This window comes from Cynocephalus volans, chromosome 6 (assembly GCF_027409185.1).
Source record: "Cynocephalus volans isolate mCynVol1 chromosome 6, mCynVol1.pri, whole genome shotgun sequence".
NCBI classification, from domain to species: Eukaryota; Metazoa; Chordata; class Mammalia; order Dermoptera; family Cynocephalidae; genus Cynocephalus; species Cynocephalus volans.
In genome coordinates, this window is record NC_084465.1 from 27,829,349 (window position 1) to 27,853,708 (window position 24,360).

Below are 24,360 nucleotides of genomic sequence, written 5' to 3' on the forward strand. Positions count from 1 at the left end.
TGCCCTGCAGACTGATGTCTGGGCAGCACTGATGGTTCCCTTGACCTCTGGCTTCTGCTTGGCGATGGCCATGGGGGGCCACTGGCGGGAGACTAGAGGGCAGGAGGAGAGTGAAGGGAGGATTTACTCCTTTGGCTGCATTCTCTCATCAAAACGTGTCTCATTCCCTTAGGCCTTCTTTTCTCAACATTTCAGGTCACCTTTTTCAGCTTTTCAGGTGACAGCAAGTCATGTCACCTGCCAGATGGCCTTCCTCACACAGTTCCCTTCTCAGGGTCCTTTTACCTGTCCCCTCCCCTGGCTCCTTCAGTCCTAGGAGTGGTAACAGCTCCTCTCTCTTGCTAGCCCTGAGGTACAGCACCATCGCTTGTTGATTTCCCTAAACTCCACCCATATACCTTTGTGCATATTTCTCTATTGAATGGAATGTGCCACTGTTCCCTGCTGGGACCCTGACTGATGATACAGTGGCTGATATTTTAAAGGAATACATAAAATGACGGACTAGACTAGATATTTAAGGACAGTTTCAGCGCCAACATTCTGCATTTGAGGATGGCTACCATGTCCTCTAATATGCCTGTCTCAATGCCCCAATCAGAAACAGTACATGGGCTGGGGCTTCCCTTCTAGAACACACTTATCTTCGTACCTTCAACTATCTGCCCTGCCCCCCTCCCCAACAGAGGCCTCAGGTCAGTGCCACACCCCACCCCATCCCAGGCTCCTCCTCCTCAGCTGCCTGGACTTGCCTCTGCCATAGCTTTGATCCTCTTGTCTACATCATGACTGTCACAAAATTGTGAGCTCTCTGAGCCAGGCCCAGGGTCCCAGGTTCCTAGCATAGTGCCTAGCCTATAGCAGACCCCCTCCCCTGTGTTCGTGCAGTGCTTGCTGGCCCTGTACTATGTTCTCTGAGCCCACCAGGATCCTTCCTGGCCCCATGGAGACAGTGGTCAGCATCTGCCTGGCTCTTCCACCACCATGTCCTGGACCCATGGCCTGTCCCAGCTTTGGGAAGGAGCCAATGACAGGAGCTGGAAGATGCGGTTGGGAGATACTAGTGGGCTGGAGGGCTGACACTTTAATTGCATAATTATTTCCTCAGTAATGATGGAGCTGGGGAAAATGAGGCCTGCTGCCTTCAGGATGGATGGTGTGAAGATGGGTGAGCTATATTTTCCCAGATAAAAGCACCAATTGCCTATAAACTCTGATTCTGCCTGATGTAAAAGCCACTTTATTGCACATCCAGAAATTACTATCCATATAAAAGCACATTATTGTGATGTAAAAATAGATTTTTATATAATTTTTTCTTGCTGCCACCTTGTAATTCCTCATTTCCCAGCATCCTGAGATTGCACTGAGGTTTATTTTTCTCTTTTAGTTGTTTGCCATGGCATGCCAATTTATGGTGAGATATTCTCCCGGAGATCAGAGTGAGGACAGGACATAAATATCAGCCATCACTTCATGGCAGGCAGGGTTCTGGGGTATCCACAATGCCATCAAACAACATCAGGTTCCATGTGATATGATACCACAATTTGGGGTGGGGAGGTCTGTGGTTTCATACTCACCTGAAGCCCTCCAGGAGGGCAGGTAAGGAGGAGGAGATCTGTCTCCTCTCACCTGACCCCTCGAAGGGTACAGTACATCCCTATCTCTCTGGCTCCCTGCCTGCTGGAATGCAGCCAAGGAAAGCTGTGCTGTGGGCTGTGTTTAAGCTCCAGTGGACTGATCCGTCTGGCTTATGGGGCTGCCCCTCCCCTTGTTCCCTCATTGTATAGGGAATCTATGGCCCTGTAAAGCTTTCTTTTCAGAACTTTGACCTTTTCCACACTGAAACCCTTTGCCTGTGTTCCTTCCAGGTGGACAGCTACGGAAACCCTTACTTTGGGAGAGATGAATGTGCTCCCCTGCAGAAAGCACTGACCCTTGTTGCTCACTCACTCAGGCTGCCTCCCCGCTGCAAAGAGCAAGACTCCTGACCCCCTGGCCTTCAAAGCCTCTGTCCTCACTCCCCCATCCTTGTAGCTTGGAGGGTGGGTGCTGTGAGCACAGCAGGGGTGACCCCAGGGGAACCCTTAGCAGCCATTCACCCGCCTCCAGGCCTAGATCTGGGGCCTCCTCTCTAGCTCCCGAATCTTAAGTCTGCACTGGACCCACATGGAGTGTCTCTGCCTGCCATCTCCAAGCAACTGGACAGCGTCTTGGGGGTGGTCATCTGGACTGGTGCTTCCCGGGTGTCCTCCTCTCCACTGGCAGCCCTTGGTAGGTCGAGTGATGAATGAATAAATGAAAAAATGTTTAGATCCGTGGTTCTCACGCATTGGAATCACCTGCTGGGTTCTACAGAGTTTCTGTTTCAGTAGGTCTGGAGTAGGGCCCGAGAATTTGCATTTTTAACAAGTTCCCCAATGATGCTGATGCTGCCATCCGGGAACCATGCGTTGAGAACCACTAGCTCTGACTGTGTCTCTGTCACCCTGATGGGGGAGGGAGGATATTTAGAGTTGTGTGTAGTGTAGCAATGAGTGGCTGCATCACAGTTCCCGGGACATGGTGGAGGCTATGGGGGAGAGGGAGGGTAAGAACAGGTGATCAGAAGTCCTCAGAGACCTCAGGGGAGAGGGACTGGCAGAGGAACCAGGAGACTGAGTCATGAGTCAGATCTGGCGTCCGAGAAGCGGTGGGCCCCTCTGGAGCTGGGGCCGCGGGTGCCCTGGCCGCCCCAGGGAATGCCGGCTTCAGCGCCCCACGGCTGCGGCCTGGGTCTTGGGGGGCCTCGGCGTCTTGACCGTGGGCGGGAGCAGCAGAGGTCCCGATGTCTTGCACCGCACCGTGCCCGCAAGACCCCCGCGCTATAGGAGCAGGCGCCAAAGTTGCGCGGCCTAGGGCGGGTCGGACCACGCCGCGCGGGTCCCACGTCCCGGACGCACCGGCGCGGCTGGGGGGCGGGGACCGCAGCCGCCAGACCCGAGCTGGGGCACCGGCAGTCCGCAAGGGCGAGGGTCCAGGCCGGTCCAGTGCCCCACCTCGCCCCCGACTCCCGGCCCTCCTCCGCAGCGCACGGGACGCGCACGCAGGACGGTGACTGACACCGATTGGCCCGGCGCGCACCGCCGGCCGCGGGCTCCGAGGCCCCTGTGAACTCCGTTACGCGGTTCCGGCTCGTTAGCGTGTGCAGACCGCCGTGGAGCCCCCTCTGCGGCGGGGATGAGGGCGAAGGCGGCCGAGGCGGGGGTGGCCTGCGGGAGAGAGGAGGTGGTGGGTCGTGGACGGATGTGGGGAGCCAGACCCCGGGTTCCAAGCCTGGCCCCGAAGCTAACTAGTCCTGCGACCTTGGCCAAGTCGCTTCCCCTCCTCGGTTCTCAGTTTCTTCATCTGTAAAATGGGGGCAGGGTGGGGAGTGGGGACGATGATTTCCGGTTCTGAGGCTCTGCGGATTTATGATGTGGAGGGCACAGAGAAGCTCCTACAGAAACCGTTCAGCGACCCCCTAATCTTAGCTCGCAACCCGGCAGCGAGTGTCCTTGGAAGAACCGCCACTCACGGCCTCCCTCCTGGCTGCTTACCACAAGCAGGGCGTGGACCACCACGCTCAGCTCCGTCCAGCTGCCCACCGCCCAGTCTCATCTCCGAGCGTTGGCTCCTAGGGGGTGCTGTCTCCCGAGCGTGGGCGTGGCTGCAGGGATCTGAGTCCTACCTCAAACTGCGTCCTTGGACTAGAATACGACTCTGGAGCACAGCGAGGTGGCCGTGGAATGTAGGCATGTGATGTGCTTGGCACCGAGCCCGGCACAAGGGCTCCATGTATAAGGCCATTTGGATAATGGGGGCCTTAGCAGACCTAAACTCTTCCAGGACCTGCCCTGCCCTGCCCTGCCCCCCTAGCATAGCCAACCTACCTAATTATTTTCCAAAAACTAGGGAAGCATCAACCTGGAACAATAGAGGGCTTAAGGACTGCACTTTGCCAACAGGTGAAGGCTGGCCACAGGTTCCCAGACACCCTGTTCAGTTCACATCCTGCCTGGGCCTGGGCGGGGGTGGGGTGGGGGGGACGGAGGGACGGAGGTGAGGAGGGCTGGGTAGAGTATTGGGGCTGGAACCTTGTTTCTTCTCTTCTTTCTGGGTCTGGCCCATGCAATTCCCTCTGCCTGGACTGAGCTGCACTTTAGTCATTCCCACATTCACAAATCCTTTGTTGAATGCTTGCTACTGACAGACGCTGTGCTGGAGATAGGTATACATAGATTAATAAAACATGGCCTGTCTTCTAGAAGGTATCTGTAAAATGGAGGCAAAAGGTCCTTCCCTCATAGGGATACTGGTAAAGTGCATAGCTCAGTGTGGGGCACATAGATCTTTAGCTGTCACTGACATCATGATCCCAAGGGGGATTATGGTCTAGAGGGCCTGCACTCTAGACTGTAGTTATGCCAGCACTCTGTTGTCCCCTGCACTCCTAAGGGAGATTCTTAATCAGCCCCAGGCCCTCCCCTACATCAGGTTATCCTGCAGAGCTATGCCAGGGTCTGGCTCCTTCCCTCAGATTTCTGGCTCTATGTAGCATGAGTTGTAGTCTCTCCCTGCCTCCAAACTCTGGCCTTGGTCAGACCTCCCACATGCCCTCTTTGGGGCCAGGTGGGCTTCTCTACCTACCTACCTCCTGAAAAGTGGGCTGGTGAGAGGGTGGCGCCTCACAGGATGGCCTGATGGCCCAAAGCACCTCCTGGGAGTTTATTAGAAATGCAGATTCTTGGCTTTGTCCCAGACTTACTGAACCAGAATCTGCATTTGAATAAGACCCCCAGATGATTCATAAGCATGAACTGCAGCACCTGCTGACTGGGAAGACCTGCCCCCACCACAGGAAAATGGAAGGTTGGTCTTCAAGAAATGGCCACAGCCCAAGGAGCTCAGCCATTTCCAGGATCAGGGCGTTAACTATTCCTGCTTCTGGAGAACTCCCTGCCTCTCCCTCCTCCAAAAAATTGGTCGTGCTGAAGTTTAGCCGGTTCAAGTATCTGCAGATGACATTCGCCAACAAGGCAGGGGATTTGACTAGCTCAGCTGTGGGTCATGTCCAGCAGAGTAGGTGCTTAACTCATGTTTATTGAATAGCAATACATTCTTTGTAACTGGAATACCATAGCAGTAACAGTAAGAACTGACTAGGTTGGACACCACTGCCTTGAGAGGGAGTTTCCAATTCTCTGCTCAAGTAGAAGCTGATTTCTGCTGTTAGGCATGCTACAGAAGTACCCTTACTTTGATGGAGTTAGATTCCTGAACCCTCCTCCCATGAAAGCATGACCATCCTCCTTTCCCATGCTCTTGGTAAACATCAATAATTGATTATAGCTGACTTTCTGGCATGACCTTGGCATCTTTTTCTACACAGCACCCCAGAGAGCCACTATCAATTGATCAGACATGGCACCATTTGTGGTTTTTGCCTCGGGTCTCCCCTGGGAGCTGCCCTCTACAGATCAGGCCAGATGAAACAAGGCGGCCAGGCTAGTTCCCAAGGATGCCCACTGCTCCCACCCCTCAGAGTGGGTGTGCTGCTGCACCTTGGAGAGCCTCCTCTGTAAATGGCCCTCCCCAGCTGTTCACAGCTGGGTGGGTGAGACACAGCCCCAGACCCATCTTTGCCCACCAGCTCCTCCTTACTAGGACTCAGGGAGATTACATGGCGGCTCACCACAATGGGCCTCTGCAGCTGCTGCTTATCTCTTCTCAGACCTGTGTAATTTTGCATCAGGCACTGATCTCTCTCGGTCTCTATACCCGTCCAATAGGAATGCCCCTAACAATCATGCACTGTGGTGTGCCAGTGTGCTTCTCAGACCCAGGGTTTCGGTGGACATGATGATCTAGGAAGTGTCCCCATACTGGTGTTAACATTTCCTGGCTGGCATGGTGCCAACTTGAGCCTGGAGGATTCTCTCTGCACAGTCTTGCTCTGGTTTTGCTCCCCTGGAGGAGCCTGAGGCCCCTGTCTCCTCAGAGAGCCCTGTGCATCCAGGAGGCAGGGCCCACTGGGCTTAAATAGGCATGTAATTCCCATGCAGCTCTGAAGCAGCAGTGCAGCTTAGATGCTGGCTGCCTGCCCTTCATTCACAGCTCCAGCAATCTGCAGCATGGGCTTCCCGCTGGGGCCGGGTGGGGCACACTGCCTCACTCTGTGTAGCTGTTGTGCCCTGCCCCTGCCCCCTTGGCTGCTCCAGCACAGGGCTTTCTCAAGAGCCAAACCCACACCAGTGGGAGGATTCATTTTCTGCTGCAAGTTATCAGGTCAGCTTAATCAGATTAGCTGCTGGAAAAGACATCTACACACACACACACCCAAACACACACTCAAGCACACACACATGTCTGGCGAACCCCTGCCACCAACTTTTCCTTCTGCCTGCTAAGTCCAGATTTTAGGTCTGAGGGAGGTGTCCATGTGTAAGTTTGGCTGGGTATGGCATCCTTCCATGCTGAGCTGAGTATGCTGCTCCCTAGTCAACATGGTCAGGGACCCTGTGCTATTTGCCACACTTAGTAGGTGCTCAAGACACATGGGCTGTCCGCCTCAGCTGCAGGACTAGTTTCAGGTCAGCAAGATGGAGGGACCCCACCCCTTGCCCTGGGTGTGCAGACTCCTACCTCCCACCACTCCACAATCCAAGTCAGGGACTCAGCCAAGTGACCTCAGCTCCCTCCTCTCCCGACACCCTGGGCTCCCATCCGGCCTCTACCCCACAATGCTTTCCTGAGCAGGATGCGTCACTTTTTTGGGTTTGATGACATCATCACTAGTTCCCTTCCCAAAATAGTTTTGGGCTGCCCACCCTCCCACAGAGTAGGTTAGGCACTGGTTATCCAGGTATAGGCAGGTTGCCTGCACTTTGTCCTCTTTGAGCTATAACAGCAAACACTAAACACTAAATCTGTGCTGGGCCCTGTGCAGAGGGCTTTACAAATATCTCATTGCATCTTTTTAATCTTATTTTTTAATGCTAGTCAAGTGTGATTATGGAGGGTATCTCATTGAATTCTTTTATCAACCTGAAGTGGCAGGAATTTTTCTTTTTATCTTTAGTTTACAGATGAGGAAACAGCTTCAGAGAGGCTGACTAGCTCACTTGAGGGCACTCGGCTCGTGCGGCAAGCTGGGGGACCCAGTCGCTGTTTGCTTTCAGAGTCCATGTCCTCTACCACTACGCTGTGTGAGACACATCTCATTTCCAAATTCTCTACCAGCATCGACTCAGCCTAACAATTACAAATCTGACTGATATCTATTGGCTCAGTCTCTGAACGCAGCCTAAGGCTCAGCAAGAAATTCTTTGCAGCCCAAACTCTGAACCGCCAGTGGCAGGACAGGCTGGAGAGAAGCTAGCCTGAGGGAGGAGGCCAACTTGGGCAGGGTGGCTGCCTGCAGTGGGCTGGAGGGAGTCAGCCCCTCCCTCCATTAGTTCCTCTGCTATGAAACCTCGAGGCCAAGACACTCTTGAGCACAGGTGAGCTGAGCATGTGAATGCCTCTGAAGCCAAATGGAAGTATCATTTAGATCAACCTTAGCTTTGGCCTCTTCTCCTTCCATGCAATTGAGAACATGAAATGTTAGTGCCGCAGGTCTGTTGCCAGGCTACACTCTTCTGGTCTGGACCTGTGGCATTTGGGTAGCTGAAAGAAGACAGCCTGAGATCTGTTCCACAGTAGAGGGGAGCTGGCCTATCTCGTAGGCTCAGGAAGCCAGATGACTCCTGGAGGTTGAGGCTGCCTGCTCACGGAGTGGCATCAGGAGCACTTGTTCCCATGGCACAGTGACTGAGCCCAGGACCTAGAATGATGACTCCATCCAGCTGGGATGATGGATCTCTACCACCAGGCTGAGCTCAGCCAGGATCCTCAGGCAGCAGAGTCAGGGACTGTAGTCTCCTGCTGGCATTTTCCAAGGTCCTGAGGCATGTGCGGTGGGACTCTGTGGCCCCCATCCTATCCAGAGTCAATTTAGTGCCAGGCTGAGGCTCTCTGGCAAAAGTCCTTAGAGATTGTGTGGTCCCATCACTTTTAAAATACCTGGCACCAAGAACAGCCAAAACTATGGTGACAGAGATAAAAACTGTCATTATCTTTGTGGGGAGGAGCCGTCAGGGAGCCTTCTAGGATGCTGACATTCTGTAGCTTGATCTGAGTAGTAGTTTCAGAAATGTATAGATTTGTAAAAATCCACAAGCCGCATGCTTAAGATCTGTGCACCTTACTGTTAGTTATTCCTCAATTTGAAAAGCGAGCAGGGAACCTTGAAGTCAAGTGTCACTTGCAGACCTTGTCAGTTCTCTCTGCCCTGCTGGCTGCTTTTTCCCATAAGGTAGGCTTCAGCTGGTCAGCATCCAGGGATGATGAAGACAAAGTCCTTAGTTATGTGGCCACACGCTACACTGGAATGCAGGCAGCCTTTTTAAGAGTCCAATGAGCCAGGAGAGGGCTTTGCTCAGTGTGTTCTCTCAGCTAGACCCATTCTCCATCTAGTAAACCAGAAGTTGTCACCTGGGCCTTGAAACCTTCTGCCACTCCCTGGAACAATGAAATGATTCTATTTGAGATTTCTCTGACCACCTAACTCCTCTTCTTCGGGCTCGCACACTACTTTATTAATTTAATAAAGTAATAATGTCTATGGACCCACTTCCCAGACCGAGAAGTAGAACATTCCTAGTAACTTATGTCTCTCTAACATCCTTATCCCCCTGCCCCACCTGGAGGTGACCACTATCCAGATTTTCTTGTTTATCGTCCATCTGCTTTTGTATTTTATAACATATATGTGGAGTGCCCATATGTCGCAGTTTACTTAAGACAGTGCCAGCTTTATGTCTGTGGTCCAAATGTAAGGATTTAAGTGTCCCTTTTCACTCTGAAAAACATCCTATTTGGGAAGAGTTATACGATCACTTCACATATGTGTATATATAAGCAACATATTACTTTGTTTTGAGCTTTATAATAATGATATTATATGAGTGGTATTACATGAAGTTCTCTGTTATGTGCTTTATGGTGTTCAACCTTATTTCTACGATTTACCTGTTGTTTTGTGTGGCCACAGTTCATTCATTTCCATTGCTGAATAATATTCCATGGTGAGGATGCACCCTGCCAAGTGTGTTGTGCCCAGCTTTTTGTTAGTAGGAACGAAGCTGCAATGCCCACTTTTGCATATGACTCCTGGTGGGTGAGTTCTTACCTGTGCGAGTAGCCCTTGGCAACAGGAATGGGAGAGAACTGCTGGGTCATAGGACATGCACATTGTCAACTTGACAAGCTAATGCATCTGTACACTCATCTATTAATCAGGTTTTTCTATCACCAATATCTGTTGTCCTCAGTAGACTGTGAGTACACACCTTCCTTTTTCCCCAGGCCATAGAACAGCACAGAAGTAGTAGTTCAGTAAATGCTAAATGCCTGAATGTTCAAGGGGCTCTCCATGGCTCAGGGCAGAATCATCCCCATTCTGAGAGAAACGAAGATGTTGCTGCTAGCAGGGCAGCAGGAGCAGCCAATTTCTTGCATGTGCCAGTTCCTGCAATGGCTCTGCACACATTGAGGGCACTATAAACACGCTGTGGTTAGAAGTATTCTGCCTGCTTGAGGGCTCTGGGCCTGCAGCAGGAAGTCACCTCCTCTGCACTCACACCAAGGGCACTCTAGCCTTCTGCAGCTGAAACAGGACCCCAGCTCACCATGCAGGTCCCTGAGGACTGGGCCCACTGAGACAGACACCCACCAAGGTGAAGCATGATGTAGAGAAAAATCACAGGCTTGGGGCCAAGAGACCTGTTTTCTATTCCTGGTCCTGCCATTAATAAGCTGGGTGACCTTGGGCAGGTCACTTTGTCTCCTTTCTCATATTGTAAAATGAGTTTGGACAGTGATAGTTAATTCTTGAACTTGAGAACTCCTCAGAATCACCTAGGAAGCTTGTTAAAGGACAGATTCTCAGGCCCTGCCCAGAGGAACTGAGGTAGTAGGTCTGGAGTGGGACTTAGATACATGCATATTTACATGATAGTGAATAAAAAATGAAATCATGATTAAAAATAAAAAAGCCATCAGAAATGCCCACATATGGTTAAAAATTCCATAATTACACCGGGAGTTAATAAAAAGCAGTGCTACCCACCCCTGGTGGTGCTATCTACAGGCAACCACTTTTAATCATCTGTTTTTGATCTTCCACTTGTTTCCGTCTTATTGCTAAATTATAAGCTAGTTCTTGTTGTATCAACTTCAAACTTCACCCACTGCATTCCTGCTATGATAGAAGAGGATTTACTTCGCTGACCCCACCCTCACTCTCAACAAAGTTCCAGCACTATTTTGGGAAACTGCAGTTTAACAGCACCCCAGGTGATTCTGATGTAGGTGACCTGTCAACCACACTTAAAGAAGCACTTGCCTGGTGAGACTTGTTGGTAGAGACACTGAAGTTTCCTCAGCCCATCTCTTAAGCCCTTGGTTCTTCCGCTTGGCTTCTAGACTTGCTGATAGGCCCCTTTCCCCATCTCTGGAATCTCTGAAAGGCTGGACATGGGAGTCACATTAGCAACCACACTATTCTGGGTTTGTTGGGGGTGGAACTACCCTGCCATCTTGCTACCCCTTCTTATAACCTCTTGCCCCCCCCCCCCAGCTGCATAATTAGGATGGGTAGATTTCTCCTTCAGTGACTGGCATAGCTCCACCTCTAGCAGACTGCTGAATGTCTGACTTTATTTTTGGCTGCTGGCCAGTACAGGGATCCAAACCCTTGACCTTGGTGCTATACCATCATGCTCTAACTAACTGAGCTAACTGGCCAGCCCACCTCTGGGCTCTTTATAACCATCAAGGAGTAGTGCCTTCATTCAATAGAACATACAGAAGTGAGAATGCACAAAATAAAACCAATGTTACTACATGGATGAATCTCAAAGACATGCTGAGTGAAAGAAGTCAGGCACATAAGAGTACGTACTGTAAGAGTCCACTTATTTAAAATTTATAATGAAGCAAAACTCAAAAACAAAAGCAAATACAAAACCACAAAAAAACCAGGCAAAACTCATCTATTGGGATAGAAATCAAGAGAGGGACTCCCTTTGGGGGTGATAGTGGCCAGGGAGGCAGCTCATGAGAGGGACTGGTGAGCTTCTATTTTTTGGTGTGCATGGTGTTTACATGGGTATATTCACTTTGTGAAAACTTAAGCTGTACCCTTATAATTCGTGCACTTTTCTGAATGTCTATTTCCTTACAAATGCTACCTGCCAAAAAAAGGAAAGGAGAAAAACCAAGGAGCTCTCCTTCCTTCCTCCCAAACAAGGCCTTCCCTGGGAAGGGACCAGGCAGGCTGGGGAAGCCACAAACAGGGCCCTTGCCCGCATGGCATGGAGTGGCTGTGGAGGAGGGGAGGAGCTAGGCTGGAGACTTAAGCCCTCATCCTGACCGTCTTGTTGCATTTTTGAATTCCAGCCTGGTGCCCCATGGAGCAAAGCGGCCTGTGGGTCAAGGGAGGGGCTGGAAATGAGGCCCAAGCATGTTCCCTGGGAAAGACGACAAGGTACTTGCCAACCAAGACTCATGTGCCATCTTCCCCACCTGCTAGCAGCCAAGCTGTCTGGGGAGAGGGTGGTGTATGGGCCCCCAGCCCGCCTCCCCAGGCTGCTGGCCAACCTAGTGTAAATATTATTATATTCCTACACATCTGAAGGACGTTAATTATTAAAACACATGCCACCCAGGGTAGTGCACTGTAATTAGGTTCAAATTAAATTAGCATCCTCTTGTAATTAGGACATCAACAACCACTCTTGAGGCACCAGCTCTCCAGCCCCTCCCTAAAGCTTCCCAACATGGGCTAATGCAAGAAAAGGGGTCTACTGACTCTCCATGGGATGTAGAAATAATCAAACCAATAAATAAAGCCGAGGCAGCCACGAGAACCCTTTCCCCCACCACTGCCTTCTCTGCTGGTCCTGCACACTAGCAGGGAGGAGGGAGAAGAGAGACACTGGGGAGGAGTCTCAGACACCAACACTTCCCTGGTGGATCTCCCAAACCCTAGGCCCTGCGGCATCCACCCTGAGAGACCAGGAAACTCCCCAAGCCTGCCAGAGATAAGCAAGGCTTTCCTGCCATCCGTTAGCCCCAACTCTTCCCCCTTCCTCTGGAAAGGCTCCCGGCCACCTGGGCCAGGGCCTCTTGAAGTCCTGGGGCATTGCCCACTGCTGTGGTTTATTATAGATGTTACGACATCAGCTGCCTCCTCCACACCTAGCGTGAGATGGCCTCGGCACTCACTGGACCCAACACTGTGCTTGGTGCTATCTGGATCCTAATCCCTGTTTGGTGGATGCTGGCTGGATGGATAGATAATAAGTGCTCATGAGATTAGATTTTGTTGTTCAACTGGGAAGGTGGATGGGGAAGCAGAACCTATGATCCTGAGGCCAAGAAGCAAGTTTCATAACTCACGGGGAGGAGAGGAACCTGTGGAGAGCTTTTCTTGTACTACTTGTGCAAATGCTGGTGCCAACTGGACAACTGTGGGTGGAAACAGAACATGCCAATGCACAAGCACGCTCCTGTGAGTGCCTCCTTCAATTCTGCACCCTGGTTCCAGCCTCCCCAGAACAAACCATGGGAATTCAACACTTGGTAGAGAGAGATGACCAAGCTGGGGCCAAAACCAGACAAGCAGCAGGAGCACCTTCCTGCCTGGTGACCACTCTGACCTTTGTCTAAAACAGCCTTGGAAGAGAAAGAAAATAAGAGGTGGGAAGGCTCAGGCATAATTTCAACTGGAAAACTAAGGAGGGTTTATCCTTGGGCGCATATGTAACCAAGGCAACTGTTAAGACAGTGAGATGATTTCAGGCCCTTTTACAAAAGAGTGGGCTGGCATCTTGCCCCTCTGCCGATTGTGTTCACCGTGAATACACACCACCATACCTCTTGGCCCCTCTGGGATTACCTGGGAGGTGGAGAAATGGGTGAGATGGGCATTCTTTTCTCCACAGATAAAAATAAAATGAGACCATGGTGAGAGGGTGCTTGCCTGCTAGGGGGAGGACAGGAAGATAGAGCAGAGATTCACACCAAGTCATCATGCACACTCCTGCTGATTTCCTGGGCCCCCAGGGTCTGCACATAGTCATAGGACACTGGACCATAAGGGGTCTGAATCAAGGAGCATAAGCATCTGCTCTGACCAACTCAGAAGCGCTGGAGACAGAAACCATGAGTCCTCAGGAGGAGGAAGGGAAGTGTAGTGGATTTTGGAGCTGAACTGACTCAGCATTTCTCCCCATTGCTCCTCTGTGGTTCTTCTCACTCTTGCCTCTCCCCTTAACTAGTGCACCCTGAGCACAAGAAACACCTCTTTTTGCCTAAAGACAGAAGTCCTGGGCAGAACCTCATGTGAATCTGGGCCAGAATAAGTGTGTGTTTGGCCAGGCCCTACTACCGCCACTAACTCCCCCCACCCCCAAAATCAAAGGACCAATTTTATATGGCAGCTTTAAACAGCACCCCAGATCAGAATGTCCGGCTGCCCGAGACGTGCCACCAGATTTGACCAGAGTATGTGCTTGGGCGGGGCAGGACCACACAGATGATGCCATGGGGGAAGAACAAGGGGCTGGACACTGTGGATGCTGGGCACGGGGATGTCCCCATCACACACTCCCCTACTTCCTCCCCCTGCCACACCCTGTATATAACAGGCTCCTCACTGCACACCACAGTGGCTGCTCTGTGAGTCTCTCTCTCCTCCCTTGTGGGCTAGAAGTAGCCTGGGAATTCTGAGCTCTGGGGCCAGCTCTACCTTGAGGGCCTTTGGGGACAGCTCGTCAAGTCAGACACAAACAAGAGTTGAACTGGAGAAGACAGACAGTCCTCTCCTCGCTTGGGGTCTGGATCTCCCTCCGAGAAGCCTGTCCTCCTAGCTCCACTCACTAGTGAAGGACAAGGAGCCCTTGTTCTTAAGCCTCTCTGTGCCAGCCACAACATGAATTAGGGAGATCACCTCTTCTCCCTCCCGCCAAGTCCCCTGTGGATCATTGCTGGGGCTCTGGCAGGGCCTGCCAGAGGACAGGCCCAGCAATTCCCTGCCTGCCATGTGCACATTCGCAGAGGGTGAAGAGTCCTGCTGGCTGAGCTGCTCTAAGTCCGTAAAGTCCTTGAGGGCAAAGGTGCAGAATGGGTCAAAAGAGAAGATGTCCAGCCTTCTGTGGGATGGCCATGGTGCCAAGTGGTGCCCAGCAAGGCCCAGAAGTTGCTCGAACTCTAAAGAGCTGCCTTGCTTCCCCCAGCTGGCTGTTTTTAGGGGGTATGATCAGGCATTTGGAAGACAACCTTGGGGGGTCATTCAAGTTCCGAGGACACCTCCTGGCTAGGGCTGCTGAGACCCCAGGCTCTAGGCTCTACCATGAACAATAAGGGCTGCAGACAGCATGTACTATTTTATTGGGCCTTGAAAGCTTTAAATACACAACGGGCTGGCAAGCGGGCGGATGTGGACACGCTGGCATCTGAGAGTGGACGTATCAGAGAAATCACATAATCAACAGCTGGACAGAAAGCTGGGGCAGAAGGGCGGTCTAGTAGAGGCAGGTGACAGCTGGCAGTTGGCCTCGGGTGTTAGGATTACTTCCTCCACTAGGACAAAGTCTTTCATGTTTCTTCCTGATTTGAGGACAATTTTTTTAAAAAAAACCACCACCCCCCAAATAAAAATATAAAATCAGTTCCAAGAGACTGTGGACAGCAGTGGCTGTCATCTCAAAGGACAACGGCCTGCTCCCAGAAATCCTTGGGGTCCCCCCAGCCCACCCCCAGCCCCGATGCCACCCTACATGATATTTCCATACACTGAAGCAAAGCTGGACCCAGTCTACACCCCTCTTTGGGATCTGGAGTTGAAAACATCCTCGGGCAGAGGAGAAGGTGCTGGTGTGAGGAGTGCTGGGGCCGGACCCCACTCCTCCTTAGCGGCCGTAGCCAAACTCATCTGCATCATCAGCTCGGAAGTCTCCATAGCGCCACAGGTTCAGCTGTGAGAGAAAGCAGAAAACGGTTCTTCAGGTGTGGGGGGATGCTGGAACCCAGATGGCCAAGGTCATGAACTCAGCACCCTTTGGGGCTCCTGAAGCAGAGAACTCACCCTGGCGCTCTTGGCTGACTCCTGGGCGTTCAGGTATTCTGTGATCTGGAGGGACAAGAGAAGAAAGGAGTGGTCAAGACAGGGATGTTCTCAGCTGAGCAGCCAGAACCACCCTGTGGAACACTTAGGTATTAGCCCCTTGCTCAAAACCCTCCAGTGGAGCCCAGTTCCCTTGGAGTAAAATCCAAAATGCACAATCCCTCTGATCTCCTTGGTGTCCTTGACTCTTTGCACTGGCTGTTTCATCTGCATGGAACATTCTTGTCCTGGTTACCTATCCCACCCGCTTGAAGTCTTTGATGAAGTATCATCTTAATGAGGCCTCAAGTAACCCCACTGAAAATTACAACCACCCCTCCCCCACATTCTTGACTCTCTTTACTTCTGTTTTTTTCATTTTCCATAGCACTTATCATCTTCTAACTTTCTATTTAATTTACTTATTATATTCATTTTTATCATTTGTCTCCTCATGCTTGAATATAAGCTCCACAGAGCTGGGATGTCATCTCTTGTTGATATATGTAGGCCCTCAATAAATATTTGCTGAACACATATTACTGTTTAATCTCAGGGACTGGGGCAAAAGGAATTTTCCAGATACTAGCGACATTATGGGTAGATTTATATGGGGAACATTAAGATCTCCAATTATACAGGGAAAATTAAGCTAAGCTCCTAGCAGCTATCTTAGGAAACTGGGGGTCTCCCAGAGGAGCACGAGGGGTCAGGCTTCTCTCGAGGCATAACAACACTTCACACTGGCATCTTGTTCCAAATGAGTTGCCACGGACATGACTAATGCCACTGATCCACAAACTACCAGTACATTATTATGTGGCCTGAGGCATTGGGGGAGAGAAGAGAAGCAAAAGTGGGGCTGGGGAAAGGGGAAGCAGTGGCCAGAGGAAGAGAGACTGAAAGAGAAGAGCAGGTGAGGGAGTGCAGGAGGAGCTGGATGTTGCCTGCTGCCTGCATCCCGGCAGCCCACCCTCTGGAGGGTTCACTGACTCAGCTCAGGGTTCTCTGGTGAGAGGCCAGGGAGGGACTCAGATATGAATGGAGCTGAGTAGAGGAGGCTGCCTTGTACCCAGTGCCCAAACCTATGAATCAGTAACTGAACAGTGCAAGGTGTCTTTGGGTGTCAGCCCCTCCGATTGTCGTAACCAACCCCATGAAGCAGCAAGGTCACTGCACTCTGCTTGTTTCATGCGTGGGGAGACTCAGGCTTCAGAAGGGTGACTTCTCCATCTCATACAGTGGAGGCAGGACCCCTGCCCTACGGGCTTCTAAACAGGCTGGAGGGGTGTTGTGGCAGAGTCCTTTTAGGCCGTTTGGTGCTGCCTCCTGGACAGCTCTGGCTCTGGGTGGCACTGGGTGCTAGGGGTTGGTTATGAACTTGCACATGAGAGAAATGGAAGTAAGACTTGGATAGACAGCAAGACAGGCGCTGACCCTCTCCACACCACCCCTGGCAAAGATCTCTAGCCTGTCACCTGGGGGTATGTGCAAAAGGAAACTTTCCGCTCTAGTTTGCAGCTGCATTCTCAGCCAAGCCCGCAGCCAATTAATTTGAGACGTAATTAGCTTTTTTGTTTGTTTGTTTTTAAACCCCAACAAACCCAAATCCATTATCTTTCCCCAGCAGGAGCAGCAGGATGGTGGGTTCCCTGCTCCCTCCCTGGCTCTTGGTGTAGTCCCCAGTCCCCTCATCTGTGATGATGGTGGGGGGAGATGCAGAGGGCCTGCTCCCATGCGGGTGGCCTCTCTTTACATCACATACCACTTTCTGGAACTGTTTCTCCTTGCGCACCTCCACCATGACCAGCCCCTCCTTCACCAAGCCCAGCCCCACGTCGCCCTTGGAATCAGCAAACTGCAGGGTGACGTGGGGGCAGCCGGCGCTCAGGTGTTCCACGTTTAGCAGGCACTGAGTGTTCTGGATGTCCCGAACCACGCTGTCCACGGCGTCTGTGCGAGCATCCTCCTGGGGCAGGGACACATCCAGGTTAGTGGAGTGGTCAGTGCAAGCTAAAGAGCAGCCACTTAGGGCCTCAGTCCTGTCCGTGGACTTCCAAGGTCTGCCCAGCAGGGGCCTGCAACCCACTCCCCTTTGGATCCTCATGAGGGAAAAAGGCCCTGGGTATGAAGTACCTGCTTGCTTTCCCTCTCCCCAAGCCTATCTGCATTCAAACCCACTCTTCCCTACCCTTATACACCCACCTGCCCAAGGAAAAGTGGCCTTTTCCCACTCAAAACTAACCCTGCACTTGTTGCCCTGGCCCCTTGCATCTCCTACCTGCCGCAGGCTCTTGCTTCAGCACAGTGACCCACCACAGCCCTGTTTCCGTCCCTGCTGGCACCTCAAGCTCTCTCCACACTCACGCCTCTCTGTTCTCAGACTTCCCCTGGACCCATTCTGTGAAACTTGCCCTCACCAACTCTGCTGCCTCTGCTCTTCCTCTCAGCAACTCTGTGAGCAGGCAGGGAAGAGTCCACACTGCCAACTCCCACTCTTCCATTTGCTTCATAGCACCCTGCACCACGCAGCTCTCGCAGAGCACCAGGCACCTCCTCGAAGACAGAGCCAAGGGCAAGCCTCAGCCTGCCTGAGGTCCAGGGGAGCTGGATACTGCACATTGGCTCTCCCCTTCTGGAAACCAGGGGCATCTACAACACAGCACAGGTTCTCCTCCTCTCTGGCTGCACCTTCTGCCTCTGGGCTCCTCATCCTCAGATGGCCTGCACTTCCCAAAGCTCTCTCCTCCCCATCGCCTCTCCCCCTACTCACTCTGGGCAGTCGTGTTCACTCCCATGGTTTTAACTACTCAAGTCCATTATCCTAGGTCTTATCTTGCTTCCAAGCTGAAAACTATGAAGCCCCCTGCAGGTCCCACAGCCCAAATTTGCTCCTTCTTGTTCCCCTGGGCCAAAGCAACGAAGACATAGGAAGTCCACTGCCATCTTAGATTCCTCCTCTCCCTTCTCCCCACCCTTCTGATGTCACGTCTCTGAGACCTGTCCCTTTCTCCCCATCCCCACTCCAATGGCCCTGGTGTGGCCATCATTGTCTGTAGCCTGGACTGTCACAATCGTTCTCCAACCACTACTTCCACCTCCCCCTATCCACAATGCCACCAGAACAAACTTTCAGAACCAGATTTGACACACTTCTGCTGAAAACCCTGCTAATCCAGCCCCACCTACAGTATGGAGGAACAAACTTCTCGTCAGGGCAGACAGACAAGACCACGATACCCAGGCTTCTCACCTCCTGCTACTGCTCACAAGGCCCTAGGATCCAGCCGTGGTGGCCTAGTTGCTGCCCAAAGGCACCCTGTTTCACCAGGCCTACCTGTTTCTCAAGAACAAGCTGAAATGCTCAAATGTCATCTCCTCTGTGGCACCCTCCCATAACCTCCAGGGTCAAAGTTAATCATGCCCATTGCGTAAGTCCCATTACTAACAGACCATTTCATCAGTTTCCATCTTCTCCCATCAGCCTGTTAGAGCTGCAGCAGTGGCTGAGTGCCAATGGACAGTCCCCTTTGGAAGGAGAAAGATGTCTTGACTCACATCTTGGGGCACCTGGATGAAGGCGAAGGCATACTCTGTGGCTTGAGCTGGCAGCACGCGAGTGCTGAAGGCAGGTGGCAGGGTGCCCAGGCGGGTGGACGGCAGGATCTCTCTCTGCAGAGGAAACACCATTCCACCAGCATCACACACTTGATGTCCCCTTGCTCTCACAGGACAACTGTCTGTGCCAGCATTCTGGGGATTCTAACTCTGGGCCTCCTCAGCTGACTCTGAGACTCAATTCCATTGCACCAAGGGCACGGGTCTCCCAGTCAGGGAAGCCTTGGGAGAACATGCCTGCTGATGCCAGCACAGATGGGGAGCTGTGACTCTCACCCTTCCACTCGAGGCCTGGTGCTGGCACACCTGGTGGCACCCATTAAAATGATCATGGCGAGAACTGGACTTTCAATACTGTTTCCACTTCCTTCCTCTGTGACATGTGTTCCCAGACTACTTTTCCATAGGCCAGGGGTGCACACCAAGATGAGGGGCCCAGCAGTCCCCAAGCCTGCCTGTGGTTCTGGCCCAGGTGTGTGGGGTTTCTCTAGCTTGGCAGGACCTCTTCCTTTGTGTATTCCCAGGTGATAAGCTGGGAACACAGCCCAGCTCTGGGCTCTCTGACAGCTCCTCAGCCCTAGTCCTTGAGGAGGATAAGGGAGGGAAGCAGACAACCAGAGCCACACCTCAGGAGCGTCACGGTCCTGCACTATAACTTTCCTGCTTGCTGCTGCATCTGCAGGGAATCTCCCAGGGAACGGCAACAGACTCCCAGGCCCAGCTTGACAGGCTTTTCTCCCAAGGGCACCAGTCACTCTGTCGCCTTATGATTGTCCTTTCCCAGAGAGCCTGGGTTTTGGGATGCACCAGCGATCAGCCGATGGAACAAACACCTGGCTCGGCATGAACACCAGGAACTGTGGGGGCAAAGGGCCTTCATGCTACAGAACCCTGGGCGTGGTCTTCAGAGATGTTAGGCAGGAAAGGAACTGTGGATGTGGCTGGGCACTCATCCTTTGGGCCTGGACGTGGAACCTCTCGGTGCTCACAGGCCTCTGGCCACAGACACCTGTTTTACCTGCTCACTCAGGGGGCCTGGCCTGTCACACGAACAGGCAGAAATGCCCAAATGCTCATCATTCTGTCAGTAAGGTCAGAGGCACCTTCAAGAGATCAGTTGGATTTGACAGCCCCTCCCGTGCCTCCCCCTCCATCTTTGGTCCCCAACACTCACATTGCCGTAGTCAATGTAGAAGACGTGTACTTTGGCAGGAGACTCAACTTTCTCTACTCGGGCGCGGTACCTGCAATGGCATCATGGGCGTAGCTCAAGGGACAGCCCTGAGGAGACTGGTCTCCCTGAAGCCTTACTGATGGCAGGGGCCAGCATTTCCCTGCCCAGAGTTCATGGGTATCACAGAGGGCAGTTCCCAGACTCCACTGAGGCTCAGCCTCAGGGCGCTGTGGCCACCACCTAATGGAGTCAGAGCATAGCTGGGAGCAGAGGAGGGAGAAGGGAGCATGTGGAGCAGATTAATGTGTCCTTGGGGCATAAAGCAACAAGACTAATGACTAGATTGATGTCTGCTGTTTAAACCCAGCACACTAAACAGCAGCTGTAATTAGCTGGCAGATCTGTCTGGGAGGCCGCAGCAGGGAACACATCCAAGTCACTTCGTCACTCTGGGAAGACCATGAGCCCTACTCTTGGTAGATCACAAATAAGTGACCTTCTTTTGGCCTGAGTGCTGCTGCTCATGTCCCAGACAGCTAGGCTGGGCTCACGGTGAAGCAGCCTCCACCTCACCCTGTGACATCATTCTCCCTGCGTAAGGTGAGGGGTGTGTTGGAGAGCCCCAGCCAGCCAGCCAGCCAGGGCTCCTACCTCAGACTTCCCCTGAAGAGAGGAAGGGGAGCCACTTCTGTTCTCCAGAGACCAAAGCACAGGCCCCAGATGGGCTGTGAGCAATGAAGGGGAAACCCTGAAGAGCTGGCGGAGGCCCTCAACAACCACCCAGTGGAAACTAGACAGCTAAGTCAGATATCTAGCTGGGAGCCTTGCAGGCCAGTGCCAAGGCCAGCCCTGCTACCCCCACTCCCCCTTTAAACTCCTTCTTTGCTGTTCCAAGTGGCTTACCACTCTCCGTCTACAAATTTGGCAATGCAGAACTCTCCCCGGCGGGGGGCGTAGGAGCCCTCTACAGGGGGGTGGCTGGCGATGTCATTGCGCATGTTCTCCATCAGCTTCTCTAGCTGGGTGCCTGCCAGGGAGGAAGAGGGCAGTGAGATGTGGGTACCGTGCTCTTTGGAGCCTCATCTCTGGGTGGACCTGGGGAGTGAGCAGGATGTGAAATTCTGGAGGGCACCGCTGCACTGGCTCTGCCCCAGCCCACGCAGGGAAGTCCTCTTTGGTCCCTGCTAAAGAGATTTCACACCATCCATCTTCAAAAGCACTGACACTTCGGGCCTTGCAGGCACACACAGCCTTCCCGATCTTGGCTCTCCAATCTATTGGCCAGGCCTGTAGAGCCCCTGGGAACGCACCTGGGCTTTGATGAGGTAGAGAAGGTGAGTGGACATGAGTAAGACTAAGGCTGAAGAGCCTCCTCCAGGGTGAGAGCTGGCCAGCCTGTACGCCATTCCTCCAAGGGCCAGCTCCTGGCCTGGGCCACAGAGATGGTGTTAGAAGACTGCGCTCTGGGGCCGGCCTGTGGCTCACCTGGGAGAGTGTGGTGCTGATAACACCAAAGCCACAGGTTTGGATCCCTATATAGGGATGGCTGGTTAGCTCACCTGGGAGAGCGTGGTGCTGACAACACCAAGTCAAGGGTTAAGATCCCCTTACCAGTCATCTTTAAAAAAAAAAAAAAAGACTGCGCTCTAACCAACTGAGCTAACTGGCCAGCTCCTACCACTGAGGTGGTGACTGACAAGAGCCACTCTGTCCCATGTCTCCCAGGGGGCAAAAGTGGAGATGAAAGATGGCCCCATACAACCCTGGATAAGGAAAGGGCCTCAGAACTAGAGACATGAAAGGTGGGGGAAGGATTCTGGGAGCATGGCCTATAGCCTCAGTATATTCAAACTTGGTCACTAGGACCCTTGTCATGCTGCAAGATATGTGCTGAGCACAAGGGCCAGTGCTGCTTGGCCGGGGTTCCACTCCCCCATCCTGCAACTGAGTGCCTCTTTTGACTGGGGGAGGGATACCCCTTCTCTGCCTCACTCTGGCCTCGGGTCAACTGTCTGCTGCTTGTCTGCTGTTTTGTTGCCTGTTGTGATTAAACTCAAGGTCTCAGTTTCCCTCCCTAGCTCCTTCCTGCTGCGTCTTCCTCACCCCCACAATTCTGGACATCAGTCCCCTGTGGATTCTCTTTTTATGTCGCTTCTGGCCCTGGTTCTAGCTCAGCTCAGACCTTTTTTGCCACCTTCCCTCTCAGAAGTGAGGAAGGTGGCTGTGTGGTCTTAGTGCAGGACTCCCCTCTCTTTAGTGCGACATACCACTAATGCAGCTGGAACAGGGGCCTAGCATGTGTTCACTGCTGTTACACTTGCCACAGTCAGCCTTATAATCGCCTTGCCTGTGTTTATGTTTTTGCCACTACTCTGTGAGCTCCTTAAGGGCACAGACTGTCACTCAAGTTTCTGTTTACTTGCACAAGGCCTAGTGGAATCCCTAATGCATGCAGGGTGCTTAACAATTCAAATGTAGTGAAAATGAACTCCGCATCTTCACACAAGGGTGTGTGTCTACTCTCAGTCTGCTGCCCAGGCCGCTATCCCGGCATTCAGTTTCAGAACAGGGACTTTAAGGTAGCCTGCCCTTCCCCTACCCAGTGGTAAACCCTTGGTAATTCTCCTTTGAAAGTGCTCCTTGCTCACAGACTACAATTCCAGAAGAAACCCCTACACAGACAGGTTCCTCTCTAACTTGATCTACTTTCATTTTGTTTTACTTTATTTTTTTTGCTCCAAGGCAACAGAAGCAAGACTTTGCCTCCTGCAAACAGGCAAAGCCTTCTGGTTGGTCATCTGCAGTTAACGGCAATGTTTTCATCAGATACTTCCCCAAAGCAGGCTTTAATTGAGAGAAAGGGGACAGGGAGAGAGGATAATCCCCAAGAGGGGATGAAAGATTTCAGAAGAGGGAGGCTGTGAATCCTGTTTATTTGCATTGATTTTATAGAGCCACCTGAGGGCAGGGTCCTCTCCGGAGCCCACTACAACTCCCCAGGTGGCGTGCCATGAAGCGCCCCACTCCCTTCCCTTCCAACATTCTAAGAACACATGGTTTCTCCAGTTCTCTTTCTTTCCTTGTTTTCTGCCTTGGACACCACTCACTTCAGTGTCTTTGCTTCCCAGAACCTCCAGAGACAGCCAGATGGGGTACAGGGCAGTCATGGGAAGACTTGTACCCTCAAGCTCATTCAAGGAGGATCCTCCCCAGCAGGACCCAATGGCCAGGTAGAGCCTGCCTGGGAGTCGGCGTACCCTGGGCAGGGTGTACTTTGAGCTCCTCTGCTCATGAACAGCTCTCATTCCTATCTACAACACCATCACAAGACTCCTTCCCTGTCACCCCACCCAGACCTGGAGGCTGGGCATCTCCTGGGTTCACTTCCAAGGCAACTGCTGGTCCAGCTTTCACCAGGATCACAGTTGACCTTGAGAGAACCTACTCCTGAAGGCTCATCAGCTCCACTTCTACCCCTCCTCTGTGTTCTTCCTTCCCAGGCACAGCCAGTCCAGGGCCAGGAATGGTCAAGTTTTTCTTGGTGAAATGACAGTGCTACAAAAGCAGCTGCTAGGAAATATCATGAGAGGGGAAGAGGCTGAGATGAGGCTGTTGGCAATCTGGAGTGAGCCTGGGGTGGGGCTGAGGAGGTTGCGCAGGGCCACGCCCTGCCATCGTGGGGCTGCTTTGAGTGCCAGTGACAACTTCAGCCCCCTCTGCCTTGAGTGCCAGTCACACCTTCAGTGCTCTCTGTCCCCAGGATTTGGCTCCTTGGACCTAAGGGTGGCTGTAAGAGCTTTTTCCTCTGCTCCCAACTAAACTGATTCCCTGCACAGGGTGGTAATGCGAAGAGGGAGGGCAGGGTGGAGAGCAGGCACAGGGGTGGAGGTGGGAAGCTGGGCCAGCTGCTGCTAGAGCCATCTCTGCTGGCTTCTGTCCTCCAGAAGCCTGAACTCTCTGCCTAGGGGACCCTGGCCACAGTACACAGCACTTGAGGACAGAGGGAGGAGAGGGTCCTTCAGAAAGACTGCATGGGATGACTTCCCCTAGAGTGATGCCTGTTTCCATGGAAACGAGCTACCACACAGGGCTCTGTTAACCTCTAGAGAAGGAGAAACCCCAGCAGAAACAAGCCCAAGCACCCTGCCCCCACCCTGCTCCTGCCTTTCCAGGGAAACTGAGGGACAGGGGCTGAACAATGCCTGCCTGGTGCTTCCTGGCCCTATGCAGACAATCTGGATGTCGCTTCCTGACAGACTCTGGGGGCCACAAATCCTCATGCCCAGCCTAGTCAGGAGTGTCTGGGAGCAAAACAATTACCTAAGAGTCCCAGAGC

At 52.4% G+C, this 24,360-nt stretch overlaps 1 protein-coding gene across 1 annotated transcript in view; it reads right to left on the minus strand.

Moving 5' to 3' along the window:
• Positions 1–14,494: 14,494 nt before the first annotated feature.
• Positions 14,495–24,360, minus strand: part of SND1 (staphylococcal nuclease and tudor domain containing 1) — a 422,567-nt gene continuing 412,701 nt past the window's right edge. The window contains exons 19-24 of the mRNA XM_063099206.1: positions 20,928–21,051; positions 20,025–20,094; positions 18,791–18,904; positions 16,998–17,201; positions 15,215–15,259; positions 14,495–15,104 (exon numbers count right to left, since the gene is read on the minus strand). Of these exons, the coding sequence (XP_062955276.1) occupies positions 15,039–15,104; positions 15,215–15,259; positions 16,998–17,201; positions 18,791–18,904; positions 20,025–20,094; positions 20,928–21,051 (623 nt within the window). The 3' untranslated portion in view covers positions 14,495–15,038. The remainder of the gene's footprint in view (positions 15,105–15,214; positions 15,260–16,997; positions 17,202–18,790; positions 18,905–20,024; positions 20,095–20,927; positions 21,052–24,360) is intronic.